This window comes from Bufo gargarizans, chromosome 6, assembly GCF_014858855.1.
Source record: "Bufo gargarizans isolate SCDJY-AF-19 chromosome 6, ASM1485885v1, whole genome shotgun sequence".
In the NCBI taxonomy this organism is placed as follows: domain Eukaryota; kingdom Metazoa; phylum Chordata; class Amphibia; order Anura; family Bufonidae; genus Bufo; species Bufo gargarizans.
This window is the reverse complement of record NC_058085.1, coordinates 32,416,324-32,437,751: the sequence shown is the minus strand read 5'-3', so window position 1 is coordinate 32,437,751 and position 21,428 is coordinate 32,416,324. Positions and strand designations below refer to the sequence as shown.

The 21,428-nt window shown below is 44.4% G+C and overlaps 1 protein-coding gene across 1 annotated transcript in view; it reads right to left on the bottom strand.

Annotated features, from left to right (window-relative positions):
• Window positions 1–215: 215 nt before the first annotated feature.
• LOC122941676 (oocyte zinc finger protein XlCOF7.1-like) overlaps window positions 216–21,428 on the bottom strand; it is a 38,895-nt gene continuing 17,682 nt past the window's right edge. The window contains exons 2-8 of the mRNA XM_044299095.1: window positions 10,572–10,694; window positions 5,293–5,439; window positions 5,014–5,187; window positions 4,814–4,931; window positions 4,644–4,735; window positions 4,220–4,319; window positions 216–1,956 (exon numbers count right to left, since the gene is read on the bottom strand). Coding sequence (XP_044155030.1) covers window positions 1,292–1,956; window positions 4,220–4,319; window positions 4,644–4,735; window positions 4,814–4,931; window positions 5,014–5,187; window positions 5,293–5,370 — 1,227 coding nt within the window. The 5' untranslated portion in view covers window positions 5,371–5,439; window positions 10,572–10,694 and the 3' untranslated portion in view covers window positions 216–1,291. The remainder of the gene's footprint in view (window positions 1,957–4,219; window positions 4,320–4,643; window positions 4,736–4,813; window positions 4,932–5,013; window positions 5,188–5,292; window positions 5,440–10,571; window positions 10,695–21,428) is intronic.

Here is a 21,428-nt window from a genome sequence, read left to right as displayed (position 1 = left end):
TTGTACCCGGTGGTATCCATTTTTTTTTTCTGGGGTAGAAGTATATTCTGGACTTTGGGATTAAAACATATTCGGGGGCAACCAAATGATTGTCTGCTTTATCTACGTGGGGGCTCCGAACACAAGACGGAGTAAACCTCCTCTACTCAATACACCCGTTGAGCCATAGTAAGAGAAACTTTTATGTTTTTGTTGCAAAAGAGAAAAATAAAAAAAATCACCTGAACTGCAGGAAAGGTTCACACGCCTTTCTGGAGGTCTGTGTGCATATATATACAGTGGTCCCTCACCATACAATAGTTTTTCCTGACCCATCGTAAGTTGAAACTAGACTCAACCTACAATGCATCTGACTCAAATCCAACCGTTTATGTATGTAAACTTACGTAAAACTATACTAATCATATCTTAACCAGTACTACTACCTACATTTTCTTTTTGTATTTCCTGACAAATAAAAACCAGCGCCTGGAACATCAGTGCAGAAGGGGGTACACTTGCCTTTACAGAGGTTTGTGTGTATATATCCTACAAAGATACTAACTATATTTTTATATATCCTTTCATACTATTCATACTATTATTTTTTATTTTTTTATTATTATAATTTTTTTTTCAGAAAGCAAAAATAAAATAAAAACATGACAGCTCCCCAAAGGTAAGAACTCAATGGGTGGTTCAGGGGGTTGTATGGGGGTTTGCTGTGGGGACTGAAACTTGTGAGGAGAAACATCAAGTCACACAGCTTCGATCTCCTCAGCACCAAACTGAGGAGCTCGGAGCTGAAGAATGTGCTTTGGGTGACTTTTTATTTTCAACTGTGACTGGTCAATCTGATCAATCCATGCAATTGCCATCTGGGGACCACTGTCTCTGTCATTAGCAGCAGGAACAATCACCTGTCTATGGCAGCTACTGTCACTGTCCTGTCCCCCTGTCTTTACCCACGGTGATCGTTAACCTGAGGAAGGAGAATGCTCGTCCTAATGAGAAAAGCACCTACTGGTTAGGAGAAGTGTACTCGTTCTACGATGCAGTTATATATACACTAATGAGAAATATTCTGAGCACAGGATTGACGTAAAGGTGGGTTATCTGGACTCTACTTTTGAGTAAAAGACGTTTATTAGTAACTAAAAACATTTCTTAGTCATCAATTAGTGCTGTAAATGATCTTCATTTCTCCTGACCTTACTCTGACTGTGCCTAAAAGACAGGGCTATTCCCTGTGTTCATGGATTAGAAGAAGCTGCGATCTGTGCACAAAACACTTCCTTCATTGAGAACATTTCTAGGGCTTCTCCACTGTGTGAAGTTTCTGATGGTAGAGAAGATGTGATTTCCGATTAAAGCGTTTATCACATTCTGGACATGGAAATGGCCTTTCCCCTGAGTGACCTTTCTGGTGTCTAATAAGAGCAGATTTCATGCTAAAATATTTCTTACACTCTAAACATGAAAATGGCTTCTCCCCTTTGTGAGTTTTCTGATGTCTAACTACAGCTGACTTATTTTTAAAAGATTTCTTACATTCGACACATGAAAATGGCTTCTCCCCTGTGTGAATTCTCTGATGTATAACAAGATCTGATTTCTGGATAAAACATTTCCCACAATCCGAACACGAAAATGGCTTCTCCCCTGTGTGAATTCTCTGATGTTTCCCGAGATCGGATTTCTGTTTAAAACTTTTTCCACATTCCGAACAAGGAAATGGCTTCTCCTCTGAGCGAGCTCTTTGACGCCCATCCCCTATTCTGTGTCCTTTGTTTTGCTTAACAGACTGTGAAGAATCAGAAGACTGAACATGTTCGAAAGGATCAGATGATAGATCTTTGTCGTCAAGGGCTGAGGGTATATCTAGGATAATGACATGTTCTTCGAATGTATCATCACTATCATCTGTTTTGAAATCTGAGGATTTCAGATGCTCCTCTGAGCTCCTGGTACAGTCATCTGCAAAGAATAAAACAGACTTTATTAACCTTCAAATGATATTGATGTTTTAATGTTTTATAACACTTCTATCTGAAAATTTCTACACAAATTGCAAGGCAAAAACATCAATTCTAGACTAAGACAATGGTTTTCAAAACAGATCATAATTTTACCAGTAGACCTCAGAGCAAGCACCAGTAGATCATGATATTAGACCACCAGGTTACCCACTTGTAATTTTCAACTTTTGTTTCAAAGCCAGCATATTCATCCAGTATATCAATTCTCTCTTTTCTAGTGAAATGCTCAGTGGAGAATCATAATGTGATTCTGTGAGTCACCACTATCCACTGCTACATGGATGAATAAGAATGTGGGGTGCCAATGCCTTCACATGGCAAACGGGGGTCTAAAGAAGGCTTCCCCATGTCTCCCTTCTGTATATATATAAATTCTGAGAAAGGGACTAATTAATAGTATGTCCTTAAAAATAACCACATCACAACAATGACCCTAATGCCATGGCCTGCGTTATTGACAGATATATCCCTGGATTTGGATCAATAAAGAGGTAACCGTGAGCTGTACTGCTGACTTTGTAAAGGTCAAGAGTAAGCCAAGGGACCTCCTCTCCCAGAGGTTCTGGTTCGGCCACACAGGGTAGGAAGGGAGAGGATGAACAAGCCAGGCTAGAGGTCTAAGTAGCCATGAGGCATGAGGCAGCCATCCTAGCGCAGAGGCCCCATGAGGCCAAGATGATAGCAATACCACCTGATCGACACAATTAGTGAGGAAAGGTTAGTACAAAATATGCACATTACGATCAAGGTAATTAACTTAGACAAACTTCGGGTCTTTTTACATGGACCAATGACCTAACAGTTTATTGGGAGCTACACAGACACTAGCAATCATTGTCAGATCGTCAGTGGAGGAGATGAGGGTTGAATTCACATGCAGCAATCACCTCCGTTGTATAGGAACAAGCAAACAATAAAGTGATCCTTTTTTCCATAGAAATATAGTGTTGCATTGCAGCACATCATAGTTAATACACAGCGATCTGCTACATAGGAACAATGATTTTCGGTGCTCCCCAAATGATACGATGACTTGATGAACAAGAGTTTGCTTGTTCAAGGGATAATCACCGGCACCTGCATCTGAAACGAGCATTTATATGAACGCTCTTCCCGTATAATCTGACAGATCACCATTCCATGTGAAACTACCCTAGGAAAAGGTTGGTATACTTGGATGAGATTATGCCCTGCAACCAGATTGTGGGACTGTAGCAACTCTTGCAAACTTGGCTAAACGCATGAATGATTCCACTTACCTGAAAATCCCACACATAGTTCACTTACCTTTGTCACCTCTAACACAGTCATGCATCTTCTGCCAACTTCTGTATGCCATACAGAATGTTGGTACAGACAGGGGAAGTGCCAGACAATCTAAAATGCAGAAGATTTCCAGCAGACAATATTGCTGTTAACCCCACCAAGGAACAGCAGATCTGAGCTCCATTAACCAACAGCTATCAATAGCCACCAGCTGTATTACTTACTTCCTGAAGATTAGGAGCAAGTCAGGTCACCACAGGAGATGCTGGCACAGCCACATAGGATAGGAAGGAAAAGGAGGAACCTGGGTCGACAGAGAACCAACTTATAGGTTCAGGGGTGGCATACAGCCAGGTAGGTTCTGGGGGCAACTAGGGACCTCTACCTTGAGAGATGCTAGCAAAGCTATTGAGGTGCCAGGAGTGACAGGAATTTATGGGCATCCTAGTCCCAACTTTAGAAGACCTTGAATGACACTTGTAGAAAATCTCTCCCCTTAGAGCAAGGAACCACCCCTCCCCTCAGGAAGAACCCCTCAGGAAGAACACTGAAAGATGAACATGGGAGGGACCTTCTATCTTCTTTGTTTCCTGTCCCAAGAAGGTCAAGGTGTAAAGCTTCCAGTGGTGCTGTCATGGAGCTGGAAATCTGGACTGCTATTGACTGGAACCATATTGGCTTTAGCTACTAATCTAGGTTCTGTTTGGCATCCTACGACAATCAGTTTCAAGTATGGAGGCCGTGTGGTCAGTGTTTCAATCCTGTCGATCCTATCTTTGCTGTGGAGCAACAGATTGCCTCAACAGCTGGTGTGATAACATGGGGAGCCATCACACACGACAGTCGGTCACCACTAGTAGAAATATCAGAGACACTATCAGCTTGGCAATATGTGGAGGACATCCTCTCTGCTTTATTTAGTGGTTGCTACTCACCTGGGCAGTTATCTGGAATGTCCTCTATACTTTGCTCATCATCCCTCACATAAGTCTCTGTAACCTTAATAATGTTCAGGTCTTTATCTGGATTGAAAAGCTGTGAAACAAATATTGTAAAAGTCATTCATTGATTGGAGAAGTTGTGTTGAATGTTTTATATGGACAGAAAAGATCAGTAATTAAAATGATGACCAAAAATGACAGGACATCAGGAGTTATCTGACCCAAATATCTGCAGGTCTCATGTATAAATTGAACCTGTTGGTTCTCCAGTGCCAGAAAATTGATCAGCTGTAATCCTGCCATCTCCACCTTTCTCATTATACAAGGATAAAACATACAATACTGGTGGATAAAACAAGATCTTCACAGTCTTCTACAGATCACAGCAAACATTTCATGAGACCTTATCTCCATCTACCTGATCATCCTGTGGAACATGTTCTGGTGAACCATCCCGTGGAAGAAGAGGACTGGGACATCTCTCTGCTGTTGCTCTCTTACTGGATGTAACTGTAGGAAACACATCCAGTGACTGAATGTATTATTTACAAACAATAGAGGACATGTGTATTTAGTCATGTCTATTACCTGGTGATATGAGGGTCTGTTGATCCTCCATCTTGATGTCCTTGTACAATTCCTTGTGTCCTTCTAAACACTTTGACTCATCCATGGAGAAATATACTCCATGACACCTTATAGGAACCTGACAACACAATGATACAGTCATCACCCAGATCCCTTCATAGCATTCCTGCATAATATCCCAGCATTCCCAGGAGTGTCACCTCTCCAGTCAGCAGCTCAATTATCTTGTTGGTGAGTTCTAGGATCTTCTCTTCATTGGCTTCTTCATGGGAGCGAGATGGAGGCCCTGTGGTTGGGCTCAGAGTTCTTCTTCGTCCTTCAGACACAGGGGCCTGACAGCGCTCACTAGAGGTCTTCTTTGCTACAATGTAATCCTGTTTATGGAGAGACACAGTAATAAATATCACTCCATATATCTCCAGAGTTCATCACCTCTCCAGTCATGTTCATATGTTAGTAACAGCATCAGTTTTTCTCACCTCTCCAGTAAGCCGGAAGAGGAGCTCTAGAGTGAGACTTAATATGCTCTCTGCCATCTTGATCCTGTCCTTATTCATCCTTTACAGGTTGTTCAGGAAAATTTGATGCAGAAGATATTCACAAAGAAGATTTTATATTGTACAAACCTGAATAGAAAGAAGATGAGCCGGTGTAAAATCATACAAAATCCCATGTTAAAATACAATTGCTGGAGATAAAGATAAACATCTCAGGAGTGTAGATGTTGTATCTAGGGATGAGCAAACCCAGACCATAATTTTCGGTAACATTATGCTGTCCGGGCACCTGAAAGCAGACTTTGCAGTGACAGTTCAGGTTCGGGTGAATAATAAATCTTGTTGAAAGGCTGCAGCGTAGCCAATCAGCAAACTTTTAAGCTGTGTACACTTTGAAACCATCACAGTCATGCAACATAGAACTTGTATCCTCTCTTTTTTTATGGCTTATTAATTGAATAGCTTTCATAGAAAGTTCCTCTATATTTGAGGTCATATCTAGAGATGAGCGAAGTTTTGAAAATTTCGATTTGGCACCTTTGCCAAAGTTCCACAAGAAATTTGATTTGTTACAAATTATTTTGTCATGAATCACTATAAATTAGGTACACCCAGGCCACTCTACATTAGGGTATGGCCACATAGAGCAGCCGTTTTGTAGGCGGGTTGGGGCCATGCTGCAGTGAAGAACCGCGTGGCCAATTAGCCTGCAGCTGCCTTTCATTTAATAATGAAGACGAAATGTATATGTGCGCGGCACCTTTAATGCACTAATAAACAAGGGCTGTACCCACTCCAAGCCCAGCTCTCTCCTGCCTTACAGGTCGGAGCTCGTTTTCTGCCATCCGCTTTTCCTCCTTTTCCACATCATCTAATATCGATGAGAATATGTCATCAGGAACATCCAGCTCCTCCTATCTCTGCATCTTGCTGACATTTCTTCGACATAGAGATCAAGAAGGATGATTTGGAAGAAGTAAAGGCATCAAAAGATGAGGATGATCATCATTAAGACCTGGCCCCCCTAAAGGGTGCAGACTGGATGGTATTGGTTGGCACGCTGGCACCGGAATAATCTTTGATCTTATTGGTATTGAATTACATTTACAGCTGATGTAGGAATAAGTAAATGTAGGAATAAATAAATGAAACTGACGCAGCATAAATCTCCATGCACTCTCTTTGCAGTCTCCCTACACTGTCCCCAATATTCTTCTATCAATCATTTTCAGCAGCACTGTCCCTAGCGCATGAGCGCTTGCCACCTCTCTCCCTATGCTCAGGTCAAAGGACAATGGCGGAGTCCAGGTGGGATGAGGGTTTCTTAGGGCTGTGACATCACATGACATGACTATCTGAGGCTGCACGGCATTATGGGTGATCTTGCACTCCCGTGTTTGTCTCCTCTAACCTGATTTGTTACCACAAAGCGAGAAGAAATTCAGATTTGTTGCAAATCAAAACTTTCCTTAAAGGGAATCTGTCACTGTCTTTTTCATGAATCCATGTTTAATAAAGTACCTTTTTCCATATGTCTTGTTCTTTTTATTGAGAGTCATGTCTTTTCTTCAAAAAAATGATTCTTATGATATGCAAATGAAGCTGTAAGGAGTCCAGAGGGGCGTTATTCTTTCTCCACGGTGCCCAGGAACGCCCCTCTGAAGTGCCGTGCCCGCCTAAATTTGAAAACTAAGAACTCCTCCAAGTTCAGCTAAATCGCCTCCCAGAGGCGTGGCTAAGTGCTCAACACCCCCCCCCCAGCGCCGCGCTCTGCTGCAAACACTCAGATCCTCCTCTCGCCCGCATCTGAAATCCCGTGCAGGCGCAGTGCCGGGACAGGGGACATGTCACGGCGGACGTACACTAGTACCAAAGATAACACACCAACCAGGCTCTGGACGAGAGACAGGGGAAGGGTCACCTCCTAGCTAATCCCTGACCTCTTTCCCTGCACTGCTCAGCCCACAGCAGACCTTAAAGGTAGGTGTGCTAGTGTCCTCCTGCCTGGGCTAGCAAATTCCCTAAGATGGTGAAGAGGGGAGATAGGAGCAGTCTGCTCGCACAGAACCTGGATGGACAAGAAGACACAAACAACTAAACTAACAATGACACTTATCTCAGAGAGCAGGAACAGACAGCCAACCTTCTCTCCAAGCTTCCCAGACAGAATGAACAGTATAATCCGCCCAGGGCACTGGGCGATGTGCTATTTAAACTAATGACCCCACCCAGTGCACCTGATGAGAGGCGGATTCAGCACGGCTCCAAAGCAACCACTAAACTTGTGCTGCAATCCTGGCTGACCTCCGTACAGCGTCAGAGTGGGGCATGACAGGACAGCCTATTCAGCTTGCAGCTGGGTGAGGAAACAGCGAACACGTCACTGGGATCGGCACATGCCCAGTGACGCTGTTGAAGCTGTTGCCCTCAGTCGTCTTATCATAGCGCAGGCAATCGCCGGCACTGCGCCTGCGCGGGATTTCGGATGCGGGCGAGAGGAGGATCGGGGTGTTTGCAGCAGAGCAGTTAGCCGCGCCTCTGGGAGGCGATTTAGCTGAACTTGGAGGAGTTCTTAGTTTTCAAATTTAGGCGGGCACGGCATTTCAGAGGGGGGTTCCTGGGCACCGTGGAGAAAGAATAACGCCCCTCTGGGCTCCTTACAGCTTCATTTGCATATCATAAGAATTTTTTTTTGAAGAAATTACAAGACTCACAATAAAAAGAACAAGACATATGGAAAAAAGGTACTTTATTAAACATGGATTCATGAAAAAAATTTTTTGCTAAATTGCTAGTGACAGATTCCCTTTAACTTCAGACCAAATTCCGCTCTGCTCAACACTAGTCATATTATATTGCACAATCATAAAGACCCTATCACTGCCCAAAATCTTGATGCCAGTACAGCACAGTCATCTGTTAGATCACTTCATAAAGTTCTCTCACTTGGGAACTCAACAGTTAAAAACAAATACAGGTGTAAACAATTCAAATTGGAAACTCCCCGGAAGCGCACCAGGCCTATTTAGATGTGACTAACCTCGATTATTAAATAAATATTTTCAGTCGGTAATGGTAAACTGGGATGGCTCTTGGCGTGAGTTACCAAACCCTTTTAACTTGCTACTCAGGTAGTTAAGGTCAAATCGCACTCGGGATCCCTACTGAAATTTTTGTGCCGTTTTATATAATGCTGAACAGGATGACCCAATAAACAGCTTATCCTTGAACCAATCTCATCTACCAATCCTGCGGTCTTTAATTTCCCCATCAGCCAAGAAGAAATAGCCCAGACCATAAAGTGCCTAAAGCTTTCCAAAGCCCTAGGTCCTGATGGCTTTAGTAATGAATATTATCGATTACTAAGCTCCTCTCTTAGCCCACACTTGTGTTCTTTGTACAATCATATTATTTCAACTAAAAGTATCCCCGATGGCTTTAATAATGCATTTATAACTGTCATTCCAAAACCGGGTAGGGAGCCTACCCTTACTAATTTCTGTCGACCTTTATCATAATTAAATTCAGACTTCACAATATACAAATTTTAGCCATGGGACTACAATCCATTATTCCTGATCTTATCTGCACGTTCCCAACCCGACTTCACTCATGGGAGATCCCTAACTTATATTATATTAACAGCTATAGGGGCAATCTCTCATATTCGACAATAAATATCTTGGTTATTTTACACACCGACAGAGGGTTTGACAGGGTCTTATGGACTCATATTAATAGAATACTAACTATACACCAGTTCGGTTCATGTCTTCGATGGTATATAAATGATTTATGATGCTCAGTCTATGGTTGGGGTCAATAACTTTTTGTTTGTTTTTTAGGGTCACATGTCTCTGGTATTATTTAATCTTGCTCTGCATCCCCTGCATTGAAGGCTAAAGAATTTGCCCTCTTTCTGGGGTATTCAGGTCGGTTCTGTGGAGATGAATGTCCTGGCCTTCACTGATGACATTCTTCTATTTATATCTAACCTGAAGTAGGCAATCCTGGACATTATGACAACTATTACAACTAGATTTAGATTTATTTCAGGGTTTAGGGTAAACTTTGATAAAACTGGGGCCTACCAATCTTTAGAATGGGAAGGAAGTATTAGGGTAACTCATATCCCTTCCAATGGCAAAGAGAATCCCTCACTTATTTATCTTGTTTAACTTCCAGCCAATCCCTTCCTTCTTTACAAAGAACTTGAAACCCCATAATCTCATCGCTGCTGGAACTAAGAGACTCTTGGCAGCATTTCAAGCTGGCTTTCTTGGGTAGATATCCACTTAATGGTTGTATTCCCCAAATTATTATTTACCCTTATTATTCTGATGTCAAACTACTTCTTGTTTCAGAGGTTTATTTGGGGAAGCCATTGGCTTAGCCATAATGTCTTTTTAAACTTCAACGGCCTAAGGTGATAGGAGATTGAATCTTCCGGATATTGCCTTCTACAGTTTAGCAGCTAATTTCTGGCACTTTGCAATCGTGGAAGTGCACATATGCAACATATGTACTTATTAGCTTTGCTTCTCGAGTGTCTAGGGATGCTTAGGGCCGTGTCTCAACTTATTCCTTAAAAAAACTAGACTGCAGGCTTCTTCTACTAGCACTATATATCTCTGTGAGCATCCATAAAACCAAATCATAATCCTATTATGTTGAAGCACTTTTATCTGCTACACTACAACTGTAGAAAATGAAATTTTTATTCAGAATTTTTTTTAAAAAAAGCATAACCGTTATTTTGAGGGTCAGTTTTAATCGTTTTTTGCCACTTCCATCAGAGATCAGTTGTTTTTGATGGGAGAAAAAGTACTTAATGTAGGACTTGCTCGCCCATAATAAATAGCTGATCTCTGACCGAAGTGACCGTGATCAGTTTTTTTATATCTTTCTATTCTTCTAAAGACTTACCACAGGTGTATAAAATCCAGCCCCTAGCCATGCAGTCTGCCTTTATATACATTTATATACATATATCATGTGAAAGAATGGCTCATTAAAGTGCTCCCCAAATTCCAGCATGGTCCTATAATAGGATGCAAGTCTATTCCTAAAATGTCTTCACTCCTAGATTTTCCACAATCAACTGTGTGTGGTATTGTTCTAAAGTGGAAGTGTTTATGAACCACAGTAACTCAGCAATGAATTGAAGACCATGTAACGATACAGAGCAAGGCAACTGAGTGCGTATTGTGTATAAAAGTCACCAATGTTCTGCTGACTCCAACTGCAGGGTCCATACCTACCTTGCCATTAACATCAGCATGAAAATTGTTCACCAGGAGCTTCATGGCATGGATTTCCAGCCTTACATCACCAAGCTCAATGACAAAGATTGGGCGATGTGGCTTAAAGGTGTTTTTCAGGAACTAAGAAAAGAAAATACTTAACTATTACTTAATTATAAATAGATTTCCAAATACCCTTCATTAGTTATAACGGCTTGTTTTGTCCAGGGAGCAATTATCAGGGGGCAAACAAAATGGCTGCAGTTCTATTAGTACACACAAAACCTGTCCTAATCACACAACAGGACAAAAGCTGCCCCATCCTCCCTTCTCCTCTACTTGTCAGGGATTATGGGGGACATTTTCATAAATGACCCGGTAGGATCCTGAATACAGCTGATAAGAATTTCAGCTGAATCTCTGTAGGTATGGAGTTCATGAAGAGATTTGAAGTATAAAGAGGATGGACAGGACAGATGGTGGTAATGTGGGGCTGGGGTAATGGAGACTGCATACAAGGGCTGCTGCTCACAACCCACACCCTCCTATCTGTATTTCATGTCTTCTCTTGAACTCCATTCCTACAGGGATTCAGCTGAAGATCATATTAAACTGTATTCAGGATTATAATCCCTGACAAGCAGAGCAGAGAGGAGGATGAGGATTAGGACTAGTGATAAGCAAATTTTTCAGAAATTCGATTCGCCAGTTCGCCTAATGTTTTTGGAAAAATTTGGTTTGATACAAATTTATTCACGGCGAATTACATAAAAAAAACACCTATTTCCTGGCTGCAGAGAGCCTTTATAGTGGTTTAGAAGACTGTGCCTTGCAGTAACATGCATAGGGAGTCCGTATGACATGCAGATGACAGGCGTTGCTCTTAGAATCACTACACACTTCACTTATTTGGGCAGTCACGGGCCAAAACTGACCAAATAACTGTCACGGATGGTGTAACAGAAAACAAGAAGTTACAAATAAGGATCCGACTGGCTTGATCCAAAACTAAGGAACAAAAAGATTGTCGAGATGAACCAGGCGTGGATCAGCCAGGATTTCCACCCACAATTGCCTGATGCATCTGATTAGATCATCCATGCCGCCTCATCCAACCTTGAAAAAAGAGACCGGTTTCTTCTGGCTACCTGCCTCAGCTACTACTCTGATGCTGCCACCCGCCTGATGCCACACATCTGATGCCAACTGCTCCTTCTTTCACCCACCTTCATCAGCAGGAACTGGTATTACCACCCACCACCCCACTCTGTCACCGGGTCACTTTGTGCTGCTGCCGCTGCCATCTCCACATTATGTCACCTTGCCACTCTGTGGTGTCCTGATGCTGCTGCCAAATCCACACTATGTCACCTTGCCACTCTGTGGTATCCTGATGGTGCTGCTGCTGCCATCTCCACACTATGTCATCTAGGCACTCTGTGGTATCTTCCTGATGCTTCTGCTGTCGCTTCCTCCAGACTCGGTCATTATGCCACTCTTTGGCCTCATCCTGATGCTGCTGCCACCTCCACACTTTGTCATTGGGCCACTCTGTGGTCTCCTCATGCTGCTGCCACCTCTAGACTCGGTCATTATGCCACTGGGTGGCCTCCTCGTACTGCCCCCACCTCCAGACTCTGTCATTGTGCCATTCGGTGCCCTTCTCCTGATGCTGCTGCTGCCGCCACCTCCAGACTCTGTCATTGTGCCACTTGGTGGCCTTCTCCTGATGCTGCCAACTCCAGACTCTTTCATTATGCCACTCGATGGCCTTCTCCTGGCCTCCTCATACTGCTACCACCTCCAGACTCTGTCATTGTGCCAATCGCTGGCCTCCTCATACTGCTGCCACCTCCAGACTCTGTCATTGTGCCACTCAGTGGCCTCCTCATACTGCTTCTAACTCAAGACTCTGTCATTGTGCCACTGGATGGCCTCCTCCTGATGCTGCCAACTCCAGACTGTGTCATTGTGCCACTTGGTGACCTCCTCATACTGCTGCCACCTCCATACTTTGTCATTGTGCCACTCGGTGGCCTCCTCATACTGCTGCCACCTCCAGACTCTCTCATTGTGCCAATCGCTGGCCTCCTCATACTGCTGCCACCTCCAGACTCTGTCATTGTGCCACTCGGTGGCCTTCTTATACTGTCTTATCTGTCAGAAGGAAGGAAAAATGAGACGCACAATGGATCCTGTCTGTGTAGCAGCTGTAAGGCCTGTATGGTCCCATCAGAATTGGCTTATGATTTGGTAGCCAAAAACAGGAGTGAGTAGAAAACACAGAAGACATGCAAATATTCCATTCATGTGTCATCCACTCCTGTTTTTTTTTGCATTAGAAATACTGATGGATTATTGAGCAAATGCTGACCGAGTGAAGGCGTATGGTCCACAGACAGGATCCATTTTTTGTGGGTTACTGTTCTTACAGATCAGAGGAAGGGCAAATTAATCAGTGACGTCAACACAAACTTACTGCTGACACCCTCTTCACTCTGTCAGGGGTCAGCAGGTTATCTACTTGTATAAGTGTTTAATAGAACAGGTTATGTAGACATCTATGTGGAATTAGCTGACGACAGTGTGAAAGGAGTACGCTTATTCATACTTGAATTATTGTCACAACCAGATCTTTGAGAAGTTTTGATAGACGCCCTTCAGTACCTCCTGCATGATCTTCTTTTGTTTTGCTTTCGTTTTGACATCTCTCCTCCCTCTCCCAGCTGTCATCTATTAGCAGTGATTGCCTCCCTATATATCCCCTCCCATACTGCCTCACCTTGCGGTTTATACAACTTCCTGGAGTGTGCTCATGCTGCGAGCTACAACTGATGCTTCTACAGATAAGTCTGTTCATTTATTTGTGTTTTCCTGTTGCCTTGATCCTAGGTGACCCTGACTCCATCCGTATTAAGTGTAGGGAGCCGGTGGTCGTGTCCCTTCACTATTATAGGGTGTTCAGGTGTCATACAGTCGAGGCACAAGGGCATGCAATTTTCTATCATAGAGATCTTTGCATGGGCTGAGAAGACAGGGAGAGTTTCAGGGCTTAAATAGGGGTCAATCTTTTTGTTCCTTAGTTTTGGATCAAGCCAGTCGGATCCTTATTTGTAACTTCTTGTTTTCTGTTACACCATCCGTGACAGTTATTTGGTCAGTTTTGGCCCGTGACTGCCCAAATAAGTGAAGTGTGTAGTGATTCTAAGAGCAACGCCTGTCATCTGCATGTCATACGGACTCCCTATGCATGTTACTGCAAGGCACAGTCTTCGAAACCACTATAAAGGCTCTCTGCAGCCAGGAAATAGGTGTTTTTTTTATGTAATTCGCCGTGAATAAATTTGTATCAAACCAAATTTTTCCAAAAACATTAGGCGAACTGGCGAATCGAATTTCTGAAAAATTTGCTTATCACTAGTCCTAATCCTCATCCTCCTCTCTGCTCTGCTTGTCAGGGATTATAATCCTGAATACAGTTTAATATGATCTTCAGCTGAATCCCTGTAGGAATGGAGTTCAAGAGAAGACATGAAATACAGATAGGAGGGTGTGGGTTGTGAGCAGCAGCCCTTGTATGCAGTCTCCATTACCCCAGCCCCACATTACCACCATCTGTCCTGTCCATCCTCTTTATACTTCAAATCTCTTCATGAACTCCATACCTACAGAGATTCAGCTGAAATTCTTATCAGCTGTCAACTAGTGGTCGTGTCTTGACCAGCAACCCAGCGGTTCTTGGTTGGTTAACTCGGTCATCCATTTCATCCCAAGTGACATCATACACCCCCAGCCAACAGTCGGTGGGTTTGTCAGACACAACCCTTAGTTGGCATGGCCCAGGAGCAGCTACTATACAGCGAAGACGAGCTACTAGACAGAGAGACTGACAAAGGTCAGTCTCTCCACAATTTTGGTGGACAGGAGAGTTCTCCTTGGGGTAACTATAGTCCCCGCCGCACTAAACACCCACTCTGATGCCACACTACTGGCCGGGCAGAACAGCTTTTCCAGGGCAAGCTCTGCTAGTTGCGGCCACAAATTCAGTTTAGCTGCCCAGTAGTCCAGCGGATCTTCAATGTGGGTTGGCAGGGTGCTGTCAAAGTATGCCATCACCTGCTGGTTCAGGTCCTGCTCCAGGTCTACCTGCTGCTGGTAAGTAGTTTTTTCACTATGCGGGTGAAGAAAGCTACTCATCAGTGACTGTAGACTCAGGCTGCTGCTGATGGTGCTGGTACTGCTCCTGCCACCCCACCCCTTCCCAGCAGCCATGGCAGTGGAACGTGAGCGCAGAGGGCCCCCTCCCCGGTCAGACCTGTGAGAGAATAGACGATGGCACCGATAGGCAGCGGCCAACTGACTACTATGTAGTAGATCAGTTTGTCCTCCCTCTCAGTGGGTGTAAAAAAGGCCCCCATTTTGGACCGGTAGCGAGGGTCCAACAAGGTGGAGAGCCAGACGTCATCCCTCTACTGAATGGTGACAATTCGGCTGTCACTATGCAAGCAAGTAGGCATGCGTTGGGTCATTTGTGCAAGTGACACGGAGGGACTCCCTGCCTCCATCTCCACTGTATTCTGCCACGGTGTGTCTGGGTCCTCTGTCTTCCTCATCACCCTGTAGCTCCTCTGGCTGCTCCTGCTCCTCCTCTTCTGTCAGATGAGTAGAAAAAACACCCATTTCACTAAACATTGCCTGTGCCCCAATGTCCTCCTTCCCCTCCTCTTCCAGTTCAGCCCCCACAGGGTTCATGTGGCCGTGAGATCTAGGCGCCACGTCTACTGTCCCCTGACCAGCCATTGTTACCACCATCTGTTCTAGGACATGAAGCAATGGAATGACGTTGTTCATCCCGTAGTCCTGGCGACTGACAAATAACGTGGCGCCCTCAAAGGGCCTGAGCAAACAGCAGGTGTCACGCATGAGCTGCCATTGGCTGACATAGAAGTTACACAGGGGAGTACTCCTATCCACTTGGATAATCAAGAAATCGTTGATTGCCTTTCTCTGTTAGTATACTCAGTCCTACATATGGAGGGTGGAATTCCAAAGGGTGGAAACATCGCATATCAGCCTATGTTTAGGGATGCCGTTCTGCCGCTGCAGCTTAAGGAGGGTGTGCTTTGCGGTGTATGAGTGGCTGAAGTGAACCGCTTGACAACCAAATTGAAGACGTGTTCCATGCAGGGCTCATGGCTCAGCCCTCCTTGACGCAGCACTGACACAATGTTCTTCCTGTTGTTGTCACCATGGTTCCTATTTTGAGTTTTCGGGGAGAAAGCAAGGATTCCATTTCTTCCTGAAGGACATAAGCAGTTCCTCCCCTGTGTGACTCCGTTCGCCAAGGCAAACGAGGTCAAGAACAGCGTGACACCGCCATGTGGTATGCTGGAGGGGCACTGTGACCTGTCTCTGCAGTGGAGGCTGAAGACATGGTGGAGGATGAGGAAACAGAGGCGGACATTGTCGCAGGACCAACGGCATGACAATGTGGAGGCGGAAGCGGTGTGACGTGGCCAAGTTGCTGGTGTGGCTGTGCAGGAACCACATTCACCCAGTGGGCCGTAAAGGAAATGTATTGTCACTGAACGTAGTTACAGCTCCGCACGTAGGCGCTGCCGTGCACTTTGGCATATACCGACAGGCTCAAGGACTGCCCCCCCTTCTGTTCTACATATTTGTGCAGGGCTGGTACTGCCTTTTTGGCAAAGAAATGACGGCTTGGGACTCTCCACCTCGGCTCGGCACAAGCGATCAGTTCTCTGAAAGGTGCAGAGGCCACCACTTGGAAAGGGAGGGACTGCAGCACTAGCTACTTGGACAGGAGCACATTCAGCTTCTGTGCCGTTGGATGAGTGCACGCATACTGCTGTCTCTTCTCAATCGCTTCGGTGATCGATTACTGACGGAATGACTAAGGAGGAGTAGGAGCATCTGGACCAGTAGAAGATAGGAATGACAGACAGATCCCTTCTGCTGAGAGGATTGAGCCTTGACTGCCTGAAACCGGGTGTGTGCCACTGAGTGATGCAGCGGTTGCTGCGGCAGGCTGAACCACCACATTGGAGCCACGGTTCTCCCAGGCCACTTTATGGTGACGATCTTGGCTGGGCAGTAGCTGCTGACTGTCTAGTAGCTCGTCTTCGCTGTATAGTAGCTGCTCCTGGGCCATGCCAACTAAGGGTTGTGTCTGACAAACCCACCGACTGTTGGCTGGGGGTGTATGATGTCACTTGGGATGAAATGGATGACCGAGTTAACCAACCAAGAACCGCTGGGTTGCTGTTCAAGACACGACCACTAGTTGACAACGGGAGCTCAGACCTCTCGCTGAGACTCCTGCTGCCACGCCCCCTTACTCTGCTGCGACCTCTGCCTGCGCCAGAAACATTTAGGCCTCTGCTACTCCTCTGTGCATGGCCTGGCACTTCTCTGCCTGACATAATTTATTTAGTTCAGCTAAAAGTAACAGCAAATTAAAACACCCCTGAAAGCGACAAATATATTTTTCTTTTTGTACTGAAATAGGCCACTAAACGCTTTCACCATAAATAACTGCAACAGTGAAGTGCGTATATATTTTTCTTTTTGTACTGAAATAGGCCACTAAACGCTTTCAACACATATAACTGCAGAAGTGAAGTACGTATATATTTTTCTTTTTGTACTTAAATAGGCCACTAAACACTTTTACCACAAATAACTGCAATAGTGAAATGCATATATATTTTTCTTTTTGTACTGAAATAGGCCACTAAAGGCTTTCACCACAAATAACTGCAACAGTGAAGTGCGTATATATATTTATCTTTCTGTACTGAAATAGACCACTAAACGCTTTCAACACATTCAACTGCAGAAGTGAACTGAGAATATATTTTTATTTTTGTACTGAAATAGGCCACTAAACGCTTTAACTGCAAATAACTGCAACAGTGAAGTGCGAAAATATATTTTTCTTTCTGTATTGAAATAGGCCACTAAACGCTTTCACCACAAATAACTGCAACAGTGAAATGCGTATATACAGTCCTGATCAAAAGTTTAAGACCACTTGAAAAATGGCAAAAAATCATATTTAGCATGGCGGATCTTAACCTCTTCAGGACACATGACGTACCGGTACGTCATGATGTCCTGGTACTTAAGGACACATGATGTACCGGTACGTCACGTGTTGTTCCGATCACTGCCGCCCGGCGGGCGGTGATCGGAACAAGGTGCCTGCTCAAATCATTGAGCAGGCACCTAGGCTAAATGCGAGCGGGGGGGTCCCGTGACCCCCCCACGTCGGCGATCGCAACAAACCGCAGGTCAATTCAGACCTGCGGTTTGATGCGCTTTTTGCAGTTTCTGACCGTGGGGATCAGAAACTTTATAATGCCCAAAATATCTATGTTTTATCTCAGCCTGCACCCCTGAGTGATATTATGTGGGCGGGTGGTGCAGGGGGAAGGTTGCGGGCGGTGCGGGAGGCGGGCGGTGCGGCAGGTGGGATCGCGATCCCCCGCCCGCCTCCCCTTGAATAATCGTTGGTGGCTAGTGGGTATACAAGGGTGCTAGCACATTGCTGGCACCCTGGTATAAACGGCTGACAACCTGTATGGAAAAGGTTAACAGCGCAGGGAGCTCCTTCCCTCTCCGATCGGGGGGCTGCTGTGCCTTTGCAGCCCCCCGATGGAGAGGGAGAGAGCCCCCCGCCAGCCCCGTCCTCACCCTTCCCCATCTGCGAAGTTATGGCAGACAGGGAAGGTTCCCATGGCAACAGGATGCCTTCTCAGGCATCCTGCTGTCCATGGTGCTAAACAGATCTGTGCTGAAGGCAATTTCCCCCATCCTCAGCCGTGCGCTGGGCGAAAGATGTCCAGTCTCTACTCGCCAGGAACACAGAATTAGGGAGCAGGTCACCTCCTGTTGCATCCCTAACGCTGACCCTGTCTCCTACCTGCATGGGCCGACCTTGATGGTAGGAGGACCCATGCGCAGGAACCTTGGAGCCCTGACCTACCCTCCTGGGCTAAGGAGCAGGGTAAGACAACACACTCCTCCTAGGAACGGAGGAGCAGGAGTCTCACTGGCCAAGCAGCATGAAGATGGGGGTACATAAACAGGACTACGGATAAGACAGGTGAACCCTAACAGTTCCACACATACCTGTCTCAGCCTAGCTGACTGGAACCCGTGCAAACGCTGTCCACACAAACAAAGGTAAACAGCACACACATGAAGACACACAGGGACCAGGACATCCATAGCTGCACAAAAAGCAAAGACACAGGACATCAACAACAAATCACGCAATAATAACATATGACCGGAAGGGTGGCCCATACAAGGAGATAGAAATCACAGGAGGCTGCTACAGCAAAGCATGGCTGAAGCAACCTCCTGAGCCATGCCGAAGACAGAAGCTATATAGGCCTAAGTGGCCACACCCACCGGTTAGACACACCCAGTGACATCACACACACTGGGAAGAGAGTTAACCCTTCCAGCACCACAGGAAAGGGAAAACACCAACTTAAAGGAACCGTGTCCAAACACAACAAACACACTGTGGTTGTTACCGCTGGCAGCGACATGGGTGGCAACCGTGTCCTGGGAGTCAGCCAAAAGGCCGGGACACTGCCACCACAAGGACACATCACCAAACGTTGCCACGGGCAACCACAGTGCAGGAAAGGTGTCAGTGCACACCACACAATACACAGAGTGCACACAGACAAACAAAGTTGCATACATACACGCACACAGACTCCAAAGGGACCGCACACACACCTGTTGTCCGCGGCAACCGCACCTGAGACAAGTAACAACATGCCTCAAGCTGCGGTTGAAACAACAACCCAAACCGCGGGCAACAGTATGCGGCTCCCAAGGAGTCACGGCCAAAACCGTGGCCGTGACAATAGATCTGTTCAGACAAAGTGTAAGTAAAATACAGTGCAGTACCCTATATAGTGTACTGTACTGTATTATACAGACGACATCAGACCCACTGGATCTTCAAGAACCAAGTGGGTCTGGGTCAATAAAATAGTGAAAAAAATGCAAAAATCAAAAAACACATTTATCACTGATTAAAAATGAAAAAAATAAAATTCCCTACACATGTTTGGTATCGCCGCGTCCGTAACGACCTGATCTATAAAACGGTCATGTTACTTTACCCGAACGGTGAACGCCAAATAAAAAATAAAAAACTATGATGAAATTGACATTTTGCCCACCTTACTTCCCAAAAAAAGGTAATAAAAGTGATCAAAAAGATAGCATGTACGCCAAAATTGTAACAATCAAACCGTCATCTCATCCCGCAAAAAATTAGACCCTACTTAAGATAATCGCCCAAAAACTGAAAAAACTATGGCTCTTAGACTATGGAGACACAAACTTTTTTTTGTTTTAAAAATGAAATCATTGTGTAAAACTTACATAAATAAATAAAAATCGTATACATATTAGGTATCGCCGCGTCCGTGACAACCTGCTCTATAAAATTACCACATGATTTAACCTGTCAGATGAATGTTGTAAATAACAAAATAATAAAACGCTGCCCAAAAAGCTATTTCTTGTTACCTTGCCGCACAAAAAGTGTAATATAGAGCAACCAAAAATCATATGTACCCTAAACTAGTACCAACAAAACTGCCATCCTATCCCATAGTTTCTAAAATGGGGTCACTTTTTTAGAGTTTCTACTCTAGGGGTGCATCAGGGGGGCTTCAAATGGGACATGGTGTAAAAAAAAACAGTCCAGCAAAATCTGCCTATCAAAAACCGTATGGCATTCCTTTCCTTCTGCGCCCTGCCGTGTGCCCGTACAGCAGTTTACGACCACATATGGGGTGTTTCTGTAAACTACAGAATTAGGGCCATAAATAATGAGTTTTGTTTGGCTATTAACCCTTGCTTTGTAACTGGAAAAAAAATATTAAAATGGAAAATCTGCCAAAAAAGTGAAATTTGGAAATTGTATCTCTATTTTCCATTAAATCTTTTGCAACACCTAAAGGGTTAACAAAGTTTGTAAAATCAGTTTTGAATACCTTGAGGGGTGTAGTTTCCTAGATGGGGGTCACTTTTATGGAGTTTCTACTCTAGGGGTGCATCAGGGGGGCTTCAAATGGGACATGGTGTAAATAAACCAGTCCAGCAAAATCTGCCTTCCAAAAACAAAACGGCGCACCTTTCACTCTACACCCCGCTGTGTGGCCGTACAGTAGTTTACGGCCACATATGGGGTGTTTCTGTAAACGGCAGAGTCAGGGCAATAAACATACAGTCTTGATTGGCTGTTAACCCTTGCTTTGTTAGTGGAAAAAATGGGTTAAAATGGAAAATTAGGCAAAAAAATGAAATTTTCAAATTTCATCCCCATTTGCCAACAACTCTTGTGCAACACCTAAAGGGTTAACGAAGTTTGTAAAATCAGTTTTGAATACCTTGAGGGGTGTAGTTTATAGAATGGGGTCATTTTTGGGTGGTTTCTATTATGTAAGCCATGCAAAGTGACTTCAGACCTGTAGTGGTCCCTAAAAATTGGATTTCTGAAAAATTTCAAGATTTGCTTCTAAACTTCTAAGCCTTATAACAACCCCAAAAAATAAAATATTATTCCCAAAATAATTCAAACATGAAGTAGACATATGGGGAATGTAAAGTCATCACAATTTTGGGGGGTATTACTATGTATTACAGAAGTAGAGAAACAAACTTTGAAATTTGCAAATTTTTCCAAATTTTGGGTAAATTAGGTATTATTTTGTGCAAGAAAAAAAAAATTTTACTTCATTTTACCAGTGTCATGAAGTAAAATATGTGATGAAAAAACAATCTCAGAACGGCCTGGATAAGTCAAAGCGTTTTAAA